The 18,366-nt window shown below is 34.3% G+C and overlaps 2 protein-coding genes across 4 annotated transcripts; both read right to left on the reverse strand.

Annotated features, from left to right (window-relative positions):
• Positions 1-1,701: 1,701 nt before the first annotated feature.
• On the reverse strand, positions 1,702-7,946 carry PRFB3 (peptide chain release factor). Of its 3 annotated transcripts, none has more exons than XM_086426414.1 (6): positions 7,681-7,946; positions 5,875-6,053; positions 4,780-4,980; positions 4,268-4,480; positions 2,605-2,776; positions 1,702-2,070 (listed from the first exon to the last, which is right to left on the reverse strand). In XM_086426414.1, the coding sequence occupies exons 1-6, from the start codon at positions 7,847-7,849 to the stop codon at positions 1,781-1,783; spliced, it is 1,224 nt and encodes a 407-aa protein (XP_086282540.1). In that variant the 5' UTR covers positions 7,850-7,946; the 3' UTR covers positions 1,702-1,780. The 3 variants fall into 3 exon arrangements, with proteins under 3 accessions (XP_086282540.1, XP_086282538.1, XP_086282539.1); XM_086426412.1 differs by having other exon boundaries at positions 5,875-6,089; XM_086426413.1 differs by having other exon boundaries at positions 2,605-2,761; positions 5,875-6,089; positions 7,681-7,944.
• Positions 7,947-12,921: 4,975 nt separating this feature from the next.
• LOC147384010 (ubiquitin-conjugating enzyme E2 20-like) lies at positions 12,922-14,836 on the reverse strand. Its single transcript, XM_086425826.1, has 6 exons — positions 14,507-14,836; positions 13,868-13,895; positions 13,556-13,783; positions 13,399-13,462; positions 13,240-13,299; positions 12,922-13,118 (listed from the first exon to the last, which is right to left on the reverse strand). Exons 1-6 carry the CDS (start codon positions 14,641-14,643, stop codon positions 13,075-13,077), a joined length of 561 nt encoding a protein of 186 aa, XP_086281952.1. The 5' UTR covers positions 14,644-14,836; the 3' UTR covers positions 12,922-13,074.
• Between the last annotated feature and the right edge of the window lie 3,530 nt (positions 14,837-18,366).

Genomic DNA, 18,366 nt, shown 5'->3' on the forward strand with positions numbered 1-18,366 from the left:
AAATTGAAACTTAGGTGATGACGACTTTAAAGTCTGACCCGAACACGGTCCATTGACAGTCTGATTGGTGTTGTTTCTAGCTATGATTACTCTTGATTTTCTATATAAATCTAATTAAGGTCAATTGTAAATCAATCAAGAGAATCAATGCAATGCACTGTAATAATGTATATTGCAATACATCATATCATATCCCAACCATCAAAACACATGTCAAATATCTAACTCCATAACTTAAAAGATATTTCTTCCACTATAAAATCTTACTAGATTTTATACCCAAAGAGAGCAATTGTGGGAGTAGAATTTCTACACAGTGATTCTAAAAATTGGATGAACAAAAAATCCTCAAGATTATTGTCCAAATACCAAGAGAGTGTAACCAAACTCCATACATTCGAGAGTGGGAGTTCAACCAAGCTAACCAAACTCACCACACAAGTGCAAGGCATTCGGCCATGCTAATTGAACTCAACCCACTCTTGTGTAAGGAGTTTGGTCATGCTAGCCGAACTAACCACACTCTTGTGTGGGGGAGTTCAGTCAAGCTAGCCCACTCACTACGCAAGAGTGTAAGGGAGTACGGTCAAGTTAGCTCCACTTACTACGTAAGAGTGTAGGAAGTACGACCAAGCTAGCCCCACTCACTATGTAACAATATAGAGAATTTGGCCAAGCTAGGCACGCTTACTATGCAATAGTATAAGGAGTCCGGCCATGAATACCCAACTTACTACACAATTACATAAGAAGTTAGGCCATGCAATAATTAACATAATTTAACCAATCAGAGTGTAAGCCTCTACAATTAGTTAAGAGTTAGACCATATGTAGTAGAATCGGCCAATAAACTTGGCGAACTAATTCGAACAAATTGAAAGGGTATATGTTGATTGAGTCAACTCGAAAAATGAGTTAATATTGAGTTTCGATCGTTATACTAATAAACCCCACTACAAGTAGTGGTGACTTAATTAAAATTTAGTAGATATTAATGCAACTATGAGATCATCAATCTCTATAGAAAATAATTTTAATCTATTTAAGTTCCATCTTTAATCTATTCTTTTTCAACATTGCCTCAATCCCTCATATAAAACCCAAGAATTTATATCAAAACTCTCATCATCTTCTATTTCAAAAAGCCTATCTTGTTCTTTAGATTTAGAGGTTAAAAGTAGATTTAACAACCTTTCAAGAAAAAAGAAGAAAAAAAAAAGGTATATTAAACTCAAGTTTGAAAACTAAGGTAAAAAATTGTTACCAAAGAAGATGAAGATGACTATTTTGGGAAGATAATTCAAAGGGATTTAGGTTTCAGGTTAAAGACCAGGGTAATGATTTTATTTTGCATTGTCTATTGGAGAAGACCGAGGTCAAGGAGTCATGTAGGTGTTCTACATCTACCCTATGTTTTTACCTAGGTCTTCTTTCATAAACTAATGTGAAATGACGTAAATGCCCTTTCTCGACCTCTAACTAAAAGCACTTGAATTTTCTCTCCAAAATCAGTGATTTTCAAGCTCTTCAAAGCACTTGAAATTCCTGGCTCTACCTCTGGTAGTCGATTGGTCATTTAAACAGCTAATAGGCCGATGGCCGCTTGACATATTGCACTTAACTGTTCTTTCTTTCCTACTTCTGTTTTTTTTTTTTTTTTCTCTTGTGAAAGCTGAAATAAATTTGGCAAACATGACCTGATTTAAATTTCGATAAACATACTAAATAGAAATGAATGTAAACATGTAGCATTTCGGTACAAAGAAAAGTAGGATCTGACTTAGATTATGTCAATTGGTTGTCTGATACTGATATGAGCTTCAATAAAAGATTCAATATTACCATCCAAGACAGAATTCAAGTCGGATATTTGGATGCCAGTTTTTACATCTTGTACTAACTTATATGGGTGAAAAACATACCTTCGTGTCTCCTGACACCAAACATCGACAATAGCATCTCTCTTGATGTTCTTTACATTGGACAAACCTTGTTCCATCGCGATCATGAGTAGCTTAGCTTTTAAACGATTAAGGGCCTTGATCTTATTTGCAAAGTGGCTCCTTTCACCTGCATATAGAATAGAATATTACTTTTTTCCTCTAATTTAATCAACAATATAAATTTAGATCGCTGCTATTGGCAACCCAATTTCTTAAATTATTTATCACACCCCAATTAAAGATTAAAACACACCCTTTCAAAGGTTTGTTTCATCAACATCACAAAACATTATAGCACTCATTTAAACAATTTCAGTAGTGGTTTACAATTATGATTAGGTTCATATGTAATACTAAACCGAAAAAAAATCTAGAAATCTAGCAGAAGAGAAAAAAAAACAAGAGAGCTTCTATTGGTACCCCAACTTTTACTTACTCTCAACCATTCTTGTATTTGTTTTTTTAATTGGAGTGTAATAAGTAAAAGTTGGGGTGCCAAAAGCAGCTCTCTAAATTTATTAAAGATCTTATATCCATAAAGCAATATAGTCAAACCATTGTCTAGCTGGAACACTTAATTAATTTTAACAAGTCCAACACCTTGGATGGTCCATATTTCGAAGAGATTACAGATAATAAGTTAAGGATAGTTCTGTAATACCCGAGGATTGGACACTGATGCCAGTTGGAATATGTTGAACGCTAACTGCACGTACATTGGTCAAGAGGGATGACATCACCAAGTCTTCATCATCTATTTGCAGGTCAGAAGTTTCTTCAAGGAAGAGAGGAATAACGTCCACACTGGCCAAGCTAGTCTGCAACATAATACTCTTAACGAGGGAATATGTATCCAAAAATTCGATATTAGGATGCTAGTAGTAACTCAAAGGAAGCGACCAAATTTGTGAACAAACATGAAGCGCAGATAACTTTTTGTGTCTTGACACACTTTTAGGAGATGTTTCACAAAATACATATTAGAGTTTTGGACAATAGGAAGAATCAACCATGTCTCTCTGACATATAATATGATAATGGTCAATACATATACGTCTCCCTCTCACTCAGCCGTTATTATGTAGGTGACTAAGCTAATCATGGGAAATTTCATATAAATACAACAATAGTTTGTTTTTTTATGACGGGGTTCCGGACCCATAGGCCTGACTAGCTACAATAGTTAGGGCAAGTTTAACCAAATTAATCTAAAACTGTACGAACTCATCTCAAACCACAACTTGCTTCAGAGTACATCAGTGTTTTAAAGGCTACAAGAGTAAGTGAGGCAGATGGGCCTAATGAGATGAGGAGCATATATCATAAATTATAACTGTCAAAATGGGGAAAATGTTAAAGAAGATTAAAATATCCTTAAAAAATTGTTGTCTGGAAAAAGAACGGTGGAGAAAAAATATTTCACCGAAAATTTACCATCTCAACACTACAACCTTTTATCTTCCGTACTTGAAGAAAGTTGGAGAGAAGAATACATCCCATTATTTCCCAAAAATTTCCTTACTTTCCTTTCAATAAGTTTGACCACTTTCGTTGGCACTGAGAAGAACATGAAAAGTAAACAGGGATACTAGCGAAAACACTCTTCATCAGTGTCATTCTCCCACCTTTCAAGAGGTAGCTATATTTCTAGGATGCCAAGAGTCTCTCATGAAAAACTACGACTCCCATAAGGTCTGACAGAATTTAAGAACCTAGAACTCTTTTTTGGTGCTCATTACGACTTAAATTGAAGATTAATTTTTGACTTCCTACAACTTGATTTAGAAGATATCTTTCTTTGGGTTTGCATCAGCTTTTGTGGCAGCCTTGTGTAAAGGTGTACACCATGAACCTGAAGCAGAAGCTTTTTGAAAACAATTCCATTTACATGATTATGAGCATACCTTGGCAGTAGTTAACGAGCTTTGCTTTGGGTTGAAGTTTAGACAATGAGCCCAATTTACCTTCTAAAGATAATATTTTTATATAATATTAGAGTACAATAATTTGCATAAATGGGGCATTATCTCGTATATATAATGAAAAATAGTGTATAGCTACAGAAATCTTTCTCCTGAGAAGATTATAATGAACTTGTGAATCTGTGATAAGTTTACATTTATGTTCTCTTCACTCTAGTGAAAAAATAAGAGTTCAGACGACATCAAATAGAAGATAAAAATCCTTCCCGCACAATAAGTCTAGTGGTCAAGAATAGAGACTAATTACAAGCAAAACAACAGAAATTGAGAAAGCTTTAAAAACAGATATTAGCAGTTTGAATAACAAATGTTTGCAAGAATGAATAAAATCACCAAACAAACCTCATGGAGAATGGACCCATTTTCAGTTCTTCTGATCTTGCGGTGTACACCTCTCTCTCCAGAAAGATAGCCATAAGCATATTTAGATTCAAACTCAAGAGTTGCTGACTTGATACCACCACCTTTATAAGGACACTTCTCAACCACCCTTCCTTTATGACCTTGCTTTTCAGCCCATTTGATATACATGCTTAGAAGTTGTTCGGCCCATAACTGGAAATTGTAAGTACTAAACTAAGTTGAGGGAGAAAACATAAATTCCATACCATAAAGGTCTAACAAGTAAATTAAGTGCATCTAGGACTTGGTGCGAGGATTAAAACTAGAGTTATAAACATTTGTGACATGGCTTAAGACTGTCTAGAAACTTAATGAGTCCACTAGACTTAACAATAATTCCATATCTACCATCTGTAAGAATGTTTAGCTGAACAAATATTTCAATAAATATCTAAGCTTTCTAATGGAATCATCTTATCCGTGAAAGTTTAAATGGAAAGCAGAACAAGAACCTCGGAATAGCAGCCTTCAGATCCAGCTTTAATGATCACACAAGCTCCCTCCATGTCATATGGCCCACTAAGAAGCTTTGACAGCTCATACTGATCCAAGAACTTGCTTACGTCTAGAGAGGCATTATATGCTTGCTTAAAAAGCCGGTAGTTTACGGCATCCATCGCTGCTAGCTGGGTGATCAGTTTTGCTTCTTCAGCCTGCACATAGAGTGAATATATGTTTTCATTTGGAGGATTATGATGTATTGTCACTACATTCACCCTCGTGAAAAAACAACAACAAAGGATTAGTCCCCCCCACCCCACACAGACACACATCCTTACACAAAGACTCCATTTTTTCCTCTTTTCGGATGGTAAATATTTCTCAGAACATGGACCGTCAATCAAACCCATGTTTGAATTGAAATTGAGATACTGATGCAAGGTCTTCTCTTCTGAATCACATAGATTCATATCCGAAAGAGTTTATTGTATGACATCTACCCAATGCTAGATGCAGAAGTGCATAATAAATCGATATGAAAATCATGAGCTGTCTCGTAATAAAACAAGTTGTTGTCGATAACTCCTTCTCGGTTCCTTCTTCCATAAACCGAGCTCAGAGAAGGAAGATATAAGAGGGGCCTATGGAGAATTTGGTTAAAAATCCATAATGCATAGAGGGAGAGGTCATTACTGTCTATATCGTACAATCGATTTTCGATGGAATGAAAAAGACATATCTAGTACAAAACCATAGAATATGACCCTAATCGAAATGCATACATTTGTCTCACGCACACATGCAAACAAAGGTTGGTGCAGCAAACCAGAAGAATGACTGAGATCTAACTTCTAAGAAAGTAAGCATCTTCAAAAGGAAAAGATAATTATTTCTCAAACCTATAAACAAGTTACTTAAAGCCACGAGAGATGTTGACAAGTTACAAATAGGGAGTCATATCCTATTTCAGTGAGAACTTGATGAGTCAATCCACCTATACATCTTGATTTTACCACTACATCGGGATATAATGCTGATGCACATGCTAAGTCTAATGCCAACGATACTTCTAAAATGCACATATGCTAGTCTGTGTGACACAGTACCTTATATCGTAGGTCTTTGAGAGTGTCAACCACTTTCGTAGTAACAGCTAACCCAGCAAGAATTTCGTTTGATTTAGCTACATCGTCCCACAGATTATATTCACGAAGCATTTCTTCCTGCTTCATTTGACTCGCTTCTTCTACTTCAAGTGTCGATGCCAGCATCTCAACACGGAGAACTGCGTCATCAATCTTCTTTTTTAACGAAAACAAACCTAATAAAATTCAAAAAGCAAAAGAAAATGACTTTCATTACCATAACCAAACAATTAATAACGAATAATGAGATTTCACATATGTTATTAATTAAGCAAACAATTGGTTGTCGTCAGCATACACGTTTACTTAGACAATTGATCTCTTAACCTCTTCATCACCACAGTTATATCCAATCTGAAACCAAAGATTTTGGGAGTACCCGTGGTATGGGGAGGGCCCATTATATGAAAGATTCCCGACAGCATTTGCCTTATCAACTAAAAAGAGCTCCTCAATTGCTAATTTCACGGTGGTGGGCGAAGGGAGCACTGGGTGGGACTTGGGTTTTAGAAGAATGTTAAATGATTGGGGGGTGTCGGAGGTCACGGATTTATTGGGTTGCCTAGACGATATTCCAAGAGTTTCTAACAAGGAGGACTTGAGGTGTTGGAGCACTAATAGTAAAGGTATTTTTCTGTTAAAGACTTTTATAATGATCTTAATAAGAGTGGGGACACTACCTTCCCCATATCGCAATGTGGGGCCCAAGGGTGCCTTCGAAGGTGGCATTCTTTATGTGCACAGATATCCAAGATAAGATTCTTACTCTGGATCAACTGAGGAGGAGGAGTTTTTGTGGACCGAATGTTTGTTGTGTGCATGCACGACGAGGAGACATCAAAACATTTTCTTGCTCGTTTTGGTGTGGATTGTTGTCTTCAAGGTTATGTGAGAGGCGTGTTGGTTGAATGGTCTCAACTAGGAGTGAGTTTTCATTTGTCGAAGTGATTGTTGTGGAGTCTCACCCCTTTCGCGAACCCTTGGGGCATTTGGAAGGAAAGGAACACAAGAATTTTTTAAGGAAAGTCAAGATCTATTCAAGACATTTCCTTGGAGATTATGGGGTTATTGTTCTTTTGGTGCAAGATCTTCAAAGAGTTTAAAGGGATCTTTAAAAGACTTTCTAGTTTGTTGGGAAATGTTTGTAATCTTTCAGTCTCTTAGTTTCCTTTTCTTTTTTTTCTTTCTTCTTTTCTTGTTGTTGTTTTCTCCTTGGTTGGTCATCTTGACCTTCCCCTTGTATTGCTTTTCTTTCCCTTAATTATCAAAAAAAAAAAAAGATTTTGGCTCTCCTACTAAACGACTCACTCTCGAAGTCAGGGCGGCTAACTTTAACTACTTCAAAACAGTTGCACTCTCTAAAAACTGGTGATGACGCGTAGAATACACAAACATCTTTCTAATACTAGGCATGGCAGTGAAAAACAAAAACCCATTGGAGTTCACTTATATTGGTCAATCTATTAAGGGTTTTAAGCCAAAAAAATCAAAGAAGATGAAACAAAAAAAAAAAACGTTAAAACCCATTTGAGTTCAGTGATATTGGGTTCGACCCATTTGAAATTATAACACCCAGAAGCGAATCAAACAGAGAATAAAAAAGGTTTTAGACTTTAAAGAGAAAACCCATTTGATCTTATTGACACAACAATCAAAGAGATAAAAGCAGAACCAAAAAACACCAGAGAAGAAATTTATAAGTAGGAGAAGATAATATATCATGATGAATGTGTGTGTGTGAGAGAGAGAGAGAAAGAAAAGACAAACCCAGTTCTTTGTAGACGTTGTTCTTGTCCTCCATGGACTGAGAAGCTCGAATTTTTAAAGGGAAAAGCTGAAATTGTAAATGGGTTCTTCTTAAACCACCCCATTTCGACCGAAATGGAGCAGAAGAAGCTCTCCACACTGAAACAGATTCAAATGTTACTTCTATCATCAAAGGGAACACAATCTGCCTTCCTTCACCTTCGCAAGAACCAGAGCTCCTCTCAGGTCATCTTGATAATGTACGGTCAAGAATATCTCTGTTTTTAACCATTATAATATCTAGCGCATTATGTACAATCATCGTTTTAAAACTCGTCCGAGATCGAAACGGATCGCTCGAGTTAACTCGATATCGGAAATGAACGAGACCAACTCACGAAATCACTTTTTTTACTGAGATTTAAGGCTCACGTTCAATTTTTCAATTTTTTGAACGAGACGTCTCAAATGTATTGGAAAACTCGTCCAAGATGACTCAATATCAGACTTGGACGAGACAAGATGCGAAACCGAATTTTAAAAATGGTAATTAATAATACCAATTACTATACCCCTCAAAATAGGTCCTAAATTCAGACTAGTCCAAGGTTTTAACCAGCCTCGGACCATCTCAAAACAGTAAATTAAGGACTAGATTAAAAGTAAAAATGAGTCACTTGCATTAAGATTTTTGGATCAATAGATCCCAAATTCTAATTGAAATCTTGAATTTTCCTCTTAGCCCCGTGCACGGGTGGGCCTCTTATCCTTTCTAACTTCACCACAAAAGTAAAGTAAGATAGTATGTAAAGACATAATAAGTCTCTTTCATAGTCAATCTGGAACTAAATGTTTTAGAAAATAAGTTAAACACTCGTCACTTGTGTGTTAGATATACTCAATACAACTAAACAGGTAAAAAATTACTTTTGTAATTGATAACACCAAAATAGATAAAAACTAAAATTACATCTTTTATAACCAAAATAGCTAAAATCACTTTGTATTTGAAAACCTTAAAATAGTTAAAATTACAACAGTTCATTCTATGTATTTCATAAACTGTAAATACAAAGCTAATCATCCATGGAGTGATTGTTTGCTCAACCTGACACCATTTTAACATGTGACATTGATGACATAAGCAATAAGAAGAGAACTTTTCTCTCTCTTGCTCACAATGAAAAAACAAAATTTCCTAATTGATCATCTTGTGACATTCAAAAACATGATCCAATATCACTGTGTTGTAAAGGATGAAATTCTATGACTATAAAAAAAATTTAAAAAAAAGTTCATTTTTCTCGTTCATTTTTAATTTTAATTTTAAATTTGAGAGCTCGGTAACTGTCCATTTTCAACAAGTTTGATCAAATTCCAAAAATTGTGTTTTTTTTTATTTTTTTGACCTTGAGTATTTTCATGAAATCTAGTTGGCTGTGGTGTTTTATTGCTAATATGATAATCCATGTGAATCCCACAATGCTTTTTTAAGATTCAAAATCTAAAAATTTAGATATAAGGGCAGTATATGTGTGGGGAGGAGAGAGAAAATTTCACTCTTATTACTTACCTCATCAGCACCACATGTCGAATCGGACTTTGACCGTGAGAAAACGGATGCAAGAAGCCAACAACTTTAGTTAAGAGAGCTGCTATTTGGCACCCCGACTTTTACTTATTACAACCCAATTAAAGATAAAGAAAATAAGGTGAATTACCATTTTGTGTGTTAAATATGACGAAATTCCGAGTCCAATCCACTGTTCATATTAACTCCAAGAACATGCATGAATCATTTTTCAGTGAATTGGTTCGTAGGTATTTTTAATTTCAAGTGGCGAACTCATTGATAAATTACAATGAATTCACCATTGAAAAATAAGGATACTTTGTCTTTAAATTTATCTGGGAGTTCGTAACTTTAATATCAACAAATTTGTCACTTTAATACCAGAGAATTCGTCACTTTAAATTAAAAATACCTACCAACGAACTTACTAGAAAATGATTCATGCATGTTTTCATAATTAATATGAACAATGTAGTTGACTCGAAATTTCGTCTAAGGTTATGTATATATTTGGGAAATGTCTCAAGAAAATAAGTGAATGGTTGAGAATAAATAAAAGTTGGGGTGTTCATAGAAGCTCTCTCTCTCTCTCTGGATTTCTATCATTTTGGTTTAAGATTTTATATGAGCCTAATCATAATTGTAAGCAACTACAAAAATTGTATTTGAACCGAGGTTATAATGTTTTATAATGTTGAGATAATAATTTGAGCCAAATCTTTGTCAATGTTTGAATAGTGTTGGAATTTAAAGAGTTGAATTTGAAAATCCGTTAATATTCAATGAGTTTCAATCATAGTGTAAAAACCCAATCCCAACTTTATGCTTTATGTTTTATGTTTTTTTACTTTTATTTTATGCTTTATGCTTTAATTGTTAATATTGATTTTGCCTTGTGTAATTTTAGTTTCACATTGATTACGAGAAGAAATGATTTGCAATTAAATAGTTACACTCATATTAGCTTTAAAGTTGATAGAAGTAGTGGATGGGCTCACTTGCGCACACGGGGGTCCAAGAGGAAAACCCAATGTTTTAATTGGGATTTGGATCTACTGATGGCCCATTTTATTTAACATTCTAGCCGTTTTTAATTCATTTGTATTAGTGTATGTTCTGAACCAATACTAATTTTGAACCGCCAGTAAAATACAAAGAGGTATGTGACTACTCTAAATAGTCACTTCCTCTTTTATTTATATACTTCTGTTTAGTCAATTTAATTACATAATTTCTCCAATCTCTTATTTAAAAATTTACGTTGTTTTATCGTCATTAATATACTTTATATTCTTCATTGTGAGAGCACATAACATCGTCGAGTTCGAAGTTACATTTCAATTAAAGTACCCTCTTGGAAACGTGGGTTGTTGTATCCTGAAAAACGAAAGCCTATAGATTGTGGTATCATAATAGGGGCGAATTTCATTTTAGGACAGTGTTTTGTACATGTTTCAACCATTAATTTTAGGTAACGTATTTTTGTTACATTCAATTCAAAACTCAGAAATTATTTCAAACTTCTTCTCTCTCTTTCCATAAGAAATCAATACACATTTTATAACAAAATAATGTATTCTAATATTTAATTGGGGTATAATAAAAAAATTTAAGAAATTAGAGTGTAATAAGTAAAACTTGGGGTGCCAATAGCAACTCTCTAAAAAAAGTGATTGATTGATGGTAATAATCGTAATGGTCCACACATCGACGATCTAAAATACATCGATCATCGTTTTTGGCATTGTTTCTTCAATTGGTCTATTTGGTTACAAAGATAAGTCGGACTAAGATTAATTTTAGTCTCCATAAAAACCATTCTAGCAAGATTTAATGTTGCAATTAAAAATAATGGTTTTCAATTACATCATATAATTTTGTTTTATTGGACTTATAGCATCTATGAGGCCATTCATATTCATATAATTTCTTACCACCTCAATCCATTTTATTTTGTAGTTTTTTTTCTCGGTCTTTTGGAACTGTCGGTTTGCACTAATAATACAATCCTCTTCGTTGAAGCATTAGTGTTGAAAGTAGAGTGAGATTGTGAGAGTGGATATGAACACATTAGAATTAACAAAAGATGTGGCTTTAGATAGAATTGAATGGAGGAACACAATTTCCTCAACCGACCCCAAAATTTTGGGATAATATAAAAAATTTAAACTTGCAATTCTGACCTCTGGCCTACATGAAGGAGGTCGAGCAGGTTAGAAACCTGTTCAACACTAAGGTCAAACCCTTAAAATGAATTTTAATGCACTAACCCAGGATACCCAATAAGATCTTACTCCCAAACAGACCAATTTTAAAGTACTAATTGGTTTTATTATTTCAAACCAATAGGTTTCCTTATCTTTGCTAAAAACAACTGTTTCTACGTTGAATCTACGTACATAATGTCAATTACCCCAAATTCACAAAAGAGTCGTGTTTTCTGACTGCCCCATACTCTCCTGATGTGGCATGTGCAAGAACCATAGAATATTTTTCCTCGGAAATCTATGGTTCTACCATATGCCACGTCAGGAGCGTATGTATGGGGGAGTATGTCAGAGGGGAAGAGTCAGAAAATCATTATTCTTCACAAAAATGCCCATGTTATACCCACACAGTTGGATGCTTTTCAATAAGAATTATGATGAATGCACACGGTAAATCATACGCGGCTGATGTGGTAAGGGCACATAACTGTAGATCTTTCTCCTTGTGTATTCCAAAGAAAAAGATCTATGGTTTTGTGCCCTTACCATGTCAACCACGTACAGACTGCGTATGATTTACACCACATCCATTCATCATGACTCTTTAAATAAACGTGTACCAATAGGAATGCGGGGTCTCCAAAATATGGGTATCCAAAATCGTACTCCAAAAAGTGGACCAATGCATTCATCTCGACTCTTTAAATAAACCATCACTTTCATTATGGAGTGTTGGATCTGTAGTTCTTGACCTACGAAGATGTATTGTTTGGTGCTCCATTTTATTTTCCTCTATTAAGGCTAAACTTGAACCTGTGCTCGAGAGATAAGCTGTTCATATACTGATAACAGATGTATTCCGGGATCCTTCGTGTTCTTCTTCACAAGCAACAAAGATTGTTAATGATGGTCACACTTGCTCAGATAACCATGAAAGCACTTGGAATTTGGGTAATCCATGTTGCATATTTTGTATATGCATTATTGCACTTGGGACTTATTTTCTTTTCACCATGTGTTGCAACAAATGAGTGCTAAGACTCGTCGTTATGATGAGATAACAGAATTGCGGGCACACACTTAGGACTCAGGTTGTCTTACATTTTGCATCTGTTTTATGTGATTTATTGACAAACCCTAGTAGGGAGGCTCCTGACATGTTGAAGTGACCCACCATATATGTTTATGGGAAATGTGTGACCTAATATAAACTCAGAAAATTTTCTTTCATGTGATCTGATCAAACTTTGAAAATTTTCCTTCACAATTTGTGTGGGTGTAGTTGATAACATTACTTCAATTGACACACACACACACGCACACACAAAGTAATGTTATCATCCCCAATCCTCTCTTCCCCCGCGCGCACACACACACACAAAGTAATGTTGTCATCCCCAATCCTCTCTTCCCCCCGCGCGCACACACACACACACAGGGGGGGGGTGGGGAGGTTTCAATTTACCAAACCCAAAGAAGCAATTGTCCAAAAAATGAGTTATCCTTTATATTTGATCAGACAATCATAGTAAGAAAATGAACATTTAACGGGGAAAAAAAAAAGAAAAAAACAGAACACTCAAAACCAAAGACTTGGCTCCATTACAGCCAAAACTATCCCTTAAGATAATAAAACTAAGCAGCTGGTTTGTATAACTTCACCACCATTTTCCTGTATTCTGCACAAAACAAGAAAGAAAAATTGAAATTTCAAGTGATGAAACAAAACTAAAAAGAAGCAATGAAGAGAAACCCATCTTTCTTTCTTCAAATAGACATATATCATTAAATCACACATACCTTCTTGATTGCTCCAAAGTGCTGCTGCTTGAGTGTTGAGAGGTGAGCTTATGTTTGGTTCTGAACCCACAATCACCATAAATCAACCAAAAAAACACTCAATTGGATATTTTTTAAATTTTAATTAGTTCTCAAAATACAATGAAATCAAAATTTTACCTCCAAGCAGACTTTGGATAGAGAGCAGGATGGTTCTTACATCGTAAGCCGACGACCATTTATCCTGAAATGAGTCCAATTTTCTTTAAGAGATCTAGTAATAACCCATGTTTTTAAAGAAGATTGAGAAAGAGATACAATTGTTTATTTATTTTACCTGAAGGATATCCAAGCAAATATTCCCACAGAGATCCACATTAGGATGGAAACAAGTGGTCTCGAATTTCACCTTTGGAGGCTTGAAAGGGTAATCTGTTGGAAATGATAGAGAAAGTTTGTAACCCGTTCCTTCAAAGACGGTATCTTTGCTTCCATTGATGGTCCCTTTCCAACAGAATATGTTGTCTTCTTCAGGGAAAGCAGATATGCCAGGATTCTCATTCATCTGAAATCAAGTTGAAAGAGAAAATATATCAAGAACAAGACAATTTCAGGGATTTGGAATAAAAAACTAAAGGTAGGTTTTTACCATTAGAGACATCAGTTCAGACTGCAACCTGTTTTGAATCAGTAAGAGAAAACATAAGAAGTTAGCATAGAAACCCCAAAACCTTGCAAGTTCAAGAACCCAATGAGGGGGAAAACAAAACTGCTACTTTGGTCGGACTGAATGAAATTCTTGAATAAATTCCAAAAGAAATAAAATAAAACCCAATTTAAGAAACCAAAGACCAAAACCCCATTTCGGATACAAGAGAGGGGGGAGAGTAAATGCTCAAGCCCAAGAACCCACAGTGCCGAAAGAAAGAAAGAAAAGGATCGAATTGAGATCCAATCAAGATTCCAGACACTTTCTTTTACAAAGAGGTTGAGATGAGAGATGTATACCTCTTGAGAGTATATTTTTCATGGACGCTCTCCGCCCTATGGGGAGGCTCGTTCTCGTTTGAATCCATTGCGGATACAACAAAGAGAGGCTGGTTCTCATTTGATTCCATTTCAGATACAACACAGAGAGAAGAGAGAGAGAGAGAGAACTGAAACCCAAAAACCCACAATCCCAAAAAGAAAAAAAAATGATCTAATTGAGACCCATAAACAAATAACCAACAAAATCAAGATTTTAGACACTTAAAAAAATAGATTGACATGAGATATGTTTATATACCTTTTGAGAACAGATTGGGTATCAACTTTCTTGGCCACGGAAGGAGTCTTCTTTGCAGTCGTAATCGCTCCCGGGATCACAGTAGGTGTATTGTCCTGGTATCCTTGAGTTCCAGCATACCCATCAATGGTTGTCATCTTTTTCAATTTTCTCTGATTCAAACAGAGGGATAAAGAAAAAATCTAAAACAGGGAGAGAGAGAGAGAGAGAGAGAGAGAGGAAGAAGAAGAGTGATGAGGTTGGATTCTCCTCCCTCTTCAAAGAACACTAAAAAAAGTCAAGATCGAGAACACAAGAGAAAAAACTCACAAACAAAAAAATGAGAGATGAGGCTTCTAAGCTTGACGAAGGTTTCTTTTAAAATGCCAAACAGGGAGAAAAACGACAAATGAATGACCTTTAGTAAGAATTTAAAAATTTTCGAACGTTAAATTTGACGGTGGAGATCGTTTTTACTACAACGGCTACTTGACATTTAAAATGGACAACTGTCACACTTATACAACTATGATGTTTGAGCAAGGTCAAACTCTGAAGAACAGGGGAAATTACTGAAACAGCTACTTAGTTTGCTAAAATTACCTAATTTCTTTAAAAAAAAATTTAAACAGTCGTGTTGTATTTACCGTTGTAATTTATATACTTGAGTGTAATAAATGGCAAAAAAGGATACACAACCATTTTCATAAGGGTAAATTTCCAAATAATTATCAAAATTTTCAAAATTACAAATTGTCAACATTAGCAACATTTTGAAAATACCAAAAATTTTTGTAATTATTTAAAAATTTACCCTTTTGATAAACAATGAAAAGACATTATTAGCTCATTAATTATTATATAATATTTGATCATTTTCTTAAAACACATAAAAGAAAAGGGTAATTTTGAACCCCACCCCTTGGGAGAAAAGGGTAATTTTGAGAGAGGGGTTTGTGGTCTCTCCAACCTCTCGATCAAACTCGACTATGGTAATGTCAAGGCCATTAATGGAGAAGGGTTTGTGGTCTCGACTTTTGAAATCTCCATTATTATTAGTTTTTCGATTTGAATTTGAAAATGGCAGTCTCTTCTCTCTCTCGATCAAACTTGATTGAGCTCATGTCATGGCCATTAATGGAGAGGGGTTTGTGGTCTCAAATTTGGCTTGATTGAACTTGATTTAAAGGGTTTTAGATATCCAAGGTTGAACACACTAGACCTCTGACCATAAAAAGATTACTCTAAAAAACTTTGATTAAACAAAAATTGAAATAGGGGGTTTGTGTTCCATAGCTGATCAACCAGAACTCCTTTCCATGACCGATCGATGGTAGGTTCAAGTTGTAATATCTCAATATTAAGTCATTATATTAAAGGGTGAAGTGATAATTTGTAATAATTAAATATAGAGGGATTTATTGAATAAAGACCAAGAAGGGTAATTCTATTAATTTGGTTGAAGTAAATGTGAAAATGGCTTTGGGTTGTAATTAGATAGAGTTGTAAGGTATTTAATTTTAAGGCTTGAGAATCTTATCTTAATAGCCACGTGGCAATAGAAGGGAAGAGTTGTTTTCCCATGTAGCAAGAGTTCTATTATTTCAAAACTCCTCTTTGTTGGGAGAGAGACATGTGTCCTTCAAAATCTCATAGAAGACACCCTTTAAAAATCCTAATCTCATTTTTTTATTTATCAAGATCTAAGAGAAGAAATTCAAAAGAAAATCGATTTGGACTTCATAGAAGACGAATCGGGTAACGTATGAAGTAAAGAGGCAGATCCCACTTTCTTACCGTAAAGAAAATCTCTTTTAAGGAGAATTTTGACTCTAGGTAAGGAGAGCTTTGTTGGATTTTCTATAGTTTCATATAAAAAATTAATCAAGTATTTGTTTTAATTTTTATTTGAACTTTGAATTTTTGTTAGTTAGAAAAATATTGTAAATGTTAATAAATTGATAATGAATTCTTGAATGATCACACTTGCGCATAAAGTATGATAAATTGTTGTCATGATCATGCATTTCATACAATGATAAGACTAGGTGTTAGTGATGAAAAAGAAAAAAATCATTAGACCCTGTATAGAAGATCTTGTAAATAGAGATGACCTAACTGTTGACCGAACCGGATAATTGATCCAACCATACTCAATGGTTGACTGACTTGGGTAATAGTTAGTTTGGGTGAGTAAACTTCATGCATCCTCATATTATGCATCATTGATTTTCTTGTAAATAAATACTTAGAGTAATTTATTTTATATGAAATGAATTAGATCTATCAAATTCACCATCGCGATTAACATTTTTCAGGATATGTTAACCCCAAAGATTAGCGGAACATGAGTGGAGAATAAAATATTCAGAATTTGTTACCATTTTGATTTCTTGATTATTTTAAGTTATAATTTTTTTAGAGTGCTGATTTTCTAACTAGAAAGTTTTCACTCGACTGACGTGGCACAGACACGGAACCACAAATCTTTTCCCTCGGGATACACAATTACAGTCTTTTATGGGGATGTTCAGTTGCATATCCCGACGAAAAGATCTATGGTTTTGTGTCAATGCCACGCTAGCCGAGTATTGACCGAGTGAAGACTTTCTAGTTAGAAAACCATTATTCTTTTTTTTTATTATAAATTTGAGTGAAAGATTAATGCATTGATGACATTTATTTTGAAGGATTTGATTTGATAATTGAATAAAAGTTTATTAGATTCATCCAACCCTTATGTACTTTTGGAATCTTTGTGATCTCTATAGATAATATTTTACCTGAAATTTTTATTATATTTTGCTGACATGTCTTAGAAATTGTATAAAGTTTTCTACAAATTATCTCTTTTATTTGATATTTTAAAGCAATTTATAAAAAGGAAAATTTATGGTTATTTTCTATGCTGAAATAGTGTAATGTTCAACTTTGGATAAAAATCGCACTTATTTTTAGTCTTATGTTGGAGAAGTATAAAACATAAAAGTTGTGAGAATTTTTGTCTATTTTCACTCCATTTTGGTCTCATTAAAAAATTTGTTTAGATAAAATTTATATGATTTTTAACATTATACACATATCACGAACCATAGTGCACAGGAATTTTGAGTTGAAACTTATATATTGAGAAATTTTAGTTAAAAATATTTTATATTAACTATTTTATTAATTTTTCCTAGAAACTTTAATTTTTAAAGTTGAATATAACTAGACTATGAGAAAACTTGATTTGAATATTTAATGAACATTTTTAAAATCACACAAATTAGAGTTTTCTGATTTCATTGAATGTCGCTAGATTTAAAATAAAAAAATAAAAATAAAAATAAAAATTCTTTGATATTTGGAAGTGATTAGTATTTTCGTAAGTTACGAACATATTTTTCAGTAATTAAAGGAAAATTTTCTACAGAATCAAAAATAAGAGAGGATTTGGTTGTCGAAGCAAAAATAGCTAAAGCATTTGCTGACCCAGTAACCTCTCTAAAGACATGTTTGATATCCCATTCAATATGAGCCAAAATTATCAAACACTTTGTGAGTGAATTTTACAACTTCCAAGGGCAATTCCCTCCCTTCGTCGCATGAACAAAAATACTAAAATCTGATTCAATGAGAAGCTTTACGCCAGAGAGGAAAATAAGATTTAAACCTAATAAAAGGGCGTCAAATTCCGCAAAATTATTCGAGCCAATACCCAAATAGCTGCAGCCAGCCAAATCACCCTCCATATCATGAATAATAAAACTAACCCCTGTGTGGCCTAGATTGTTGTGGTTTGTGGAACCTGATAGTACTGGTCAACAAGGAGGTACTGTAAATCAATAATTTTTTCCTAGGGTATTTTCATGATTTCACTAATATTATGTAAAATCTTA

The sequence above is a fragment of the Akebia trifoliata genome, chromosome 15, assembly GCF_017979445.1.
Source record: "Akebia trifoliata isolate Shusen 1 chromosome 15, ASM1797944v1, whole genome shotgun sequence".
NCBI classification, from domain to species: domain Eukaryota; kingdom Viridiplantae; phylum Streptophyta; class Magnoliopsida; order Ranunculales; family Lardizabalaceae; genus Akebia; species Akebia trifoliata.

What these genes read in the sequence shown, in the direction of transcription:
- PRFB3 (XM_086426412.1), bottom strand. Translation starts at nt 7,849, where the DNA reads ATGATAGAAGTAACATTTGAATCTGTTTCAGTGTGGAGAGCTTCTTCT. An exon ending in CAACGTCTACAAAGAACTGG is followed by an intron (nt 6,090 to 7,680) that starts GTTTGTCTTTTC and finishes GAATTTTATTAG; the next exon opens with GTTTGTTTTCGTTAAAAAAG. An exon ending in CATCAGTGTCCAATCCTCGG is followed by an intron (nt 2,071 to 2,604) that starts GTATTACAGAAC and finishes TTCTATATGCAG; the next exon opens with GTGAAAGGAGCCACTTTGCA.
- LOC147384010 (XM_086425826.1), bottom strand. Translation starts at nt 14,643, where the DNA reads ATGACAACCATTGATGGGTATGCTGGAACTCAAGGATACCAGGACAAT. An exon ending in ACCCAATCTGTTCTCAAAAG is followed by an intron (nt 13,896 to 14,506) that starts GTATATAAACAT and finishes GATTCAAAACAG; the next exon opens with GTTGCAGTCTGAACTGATGT. An exon ending in TATCCAAAGTCTGCTTGGAG is followed by an intron (nt 13,300 to 13,398) that starts GTAAAATTTTGA and finishes TTGTGGGTTCAG; the next exon opens with AACCAAACATAAGCTCACCT.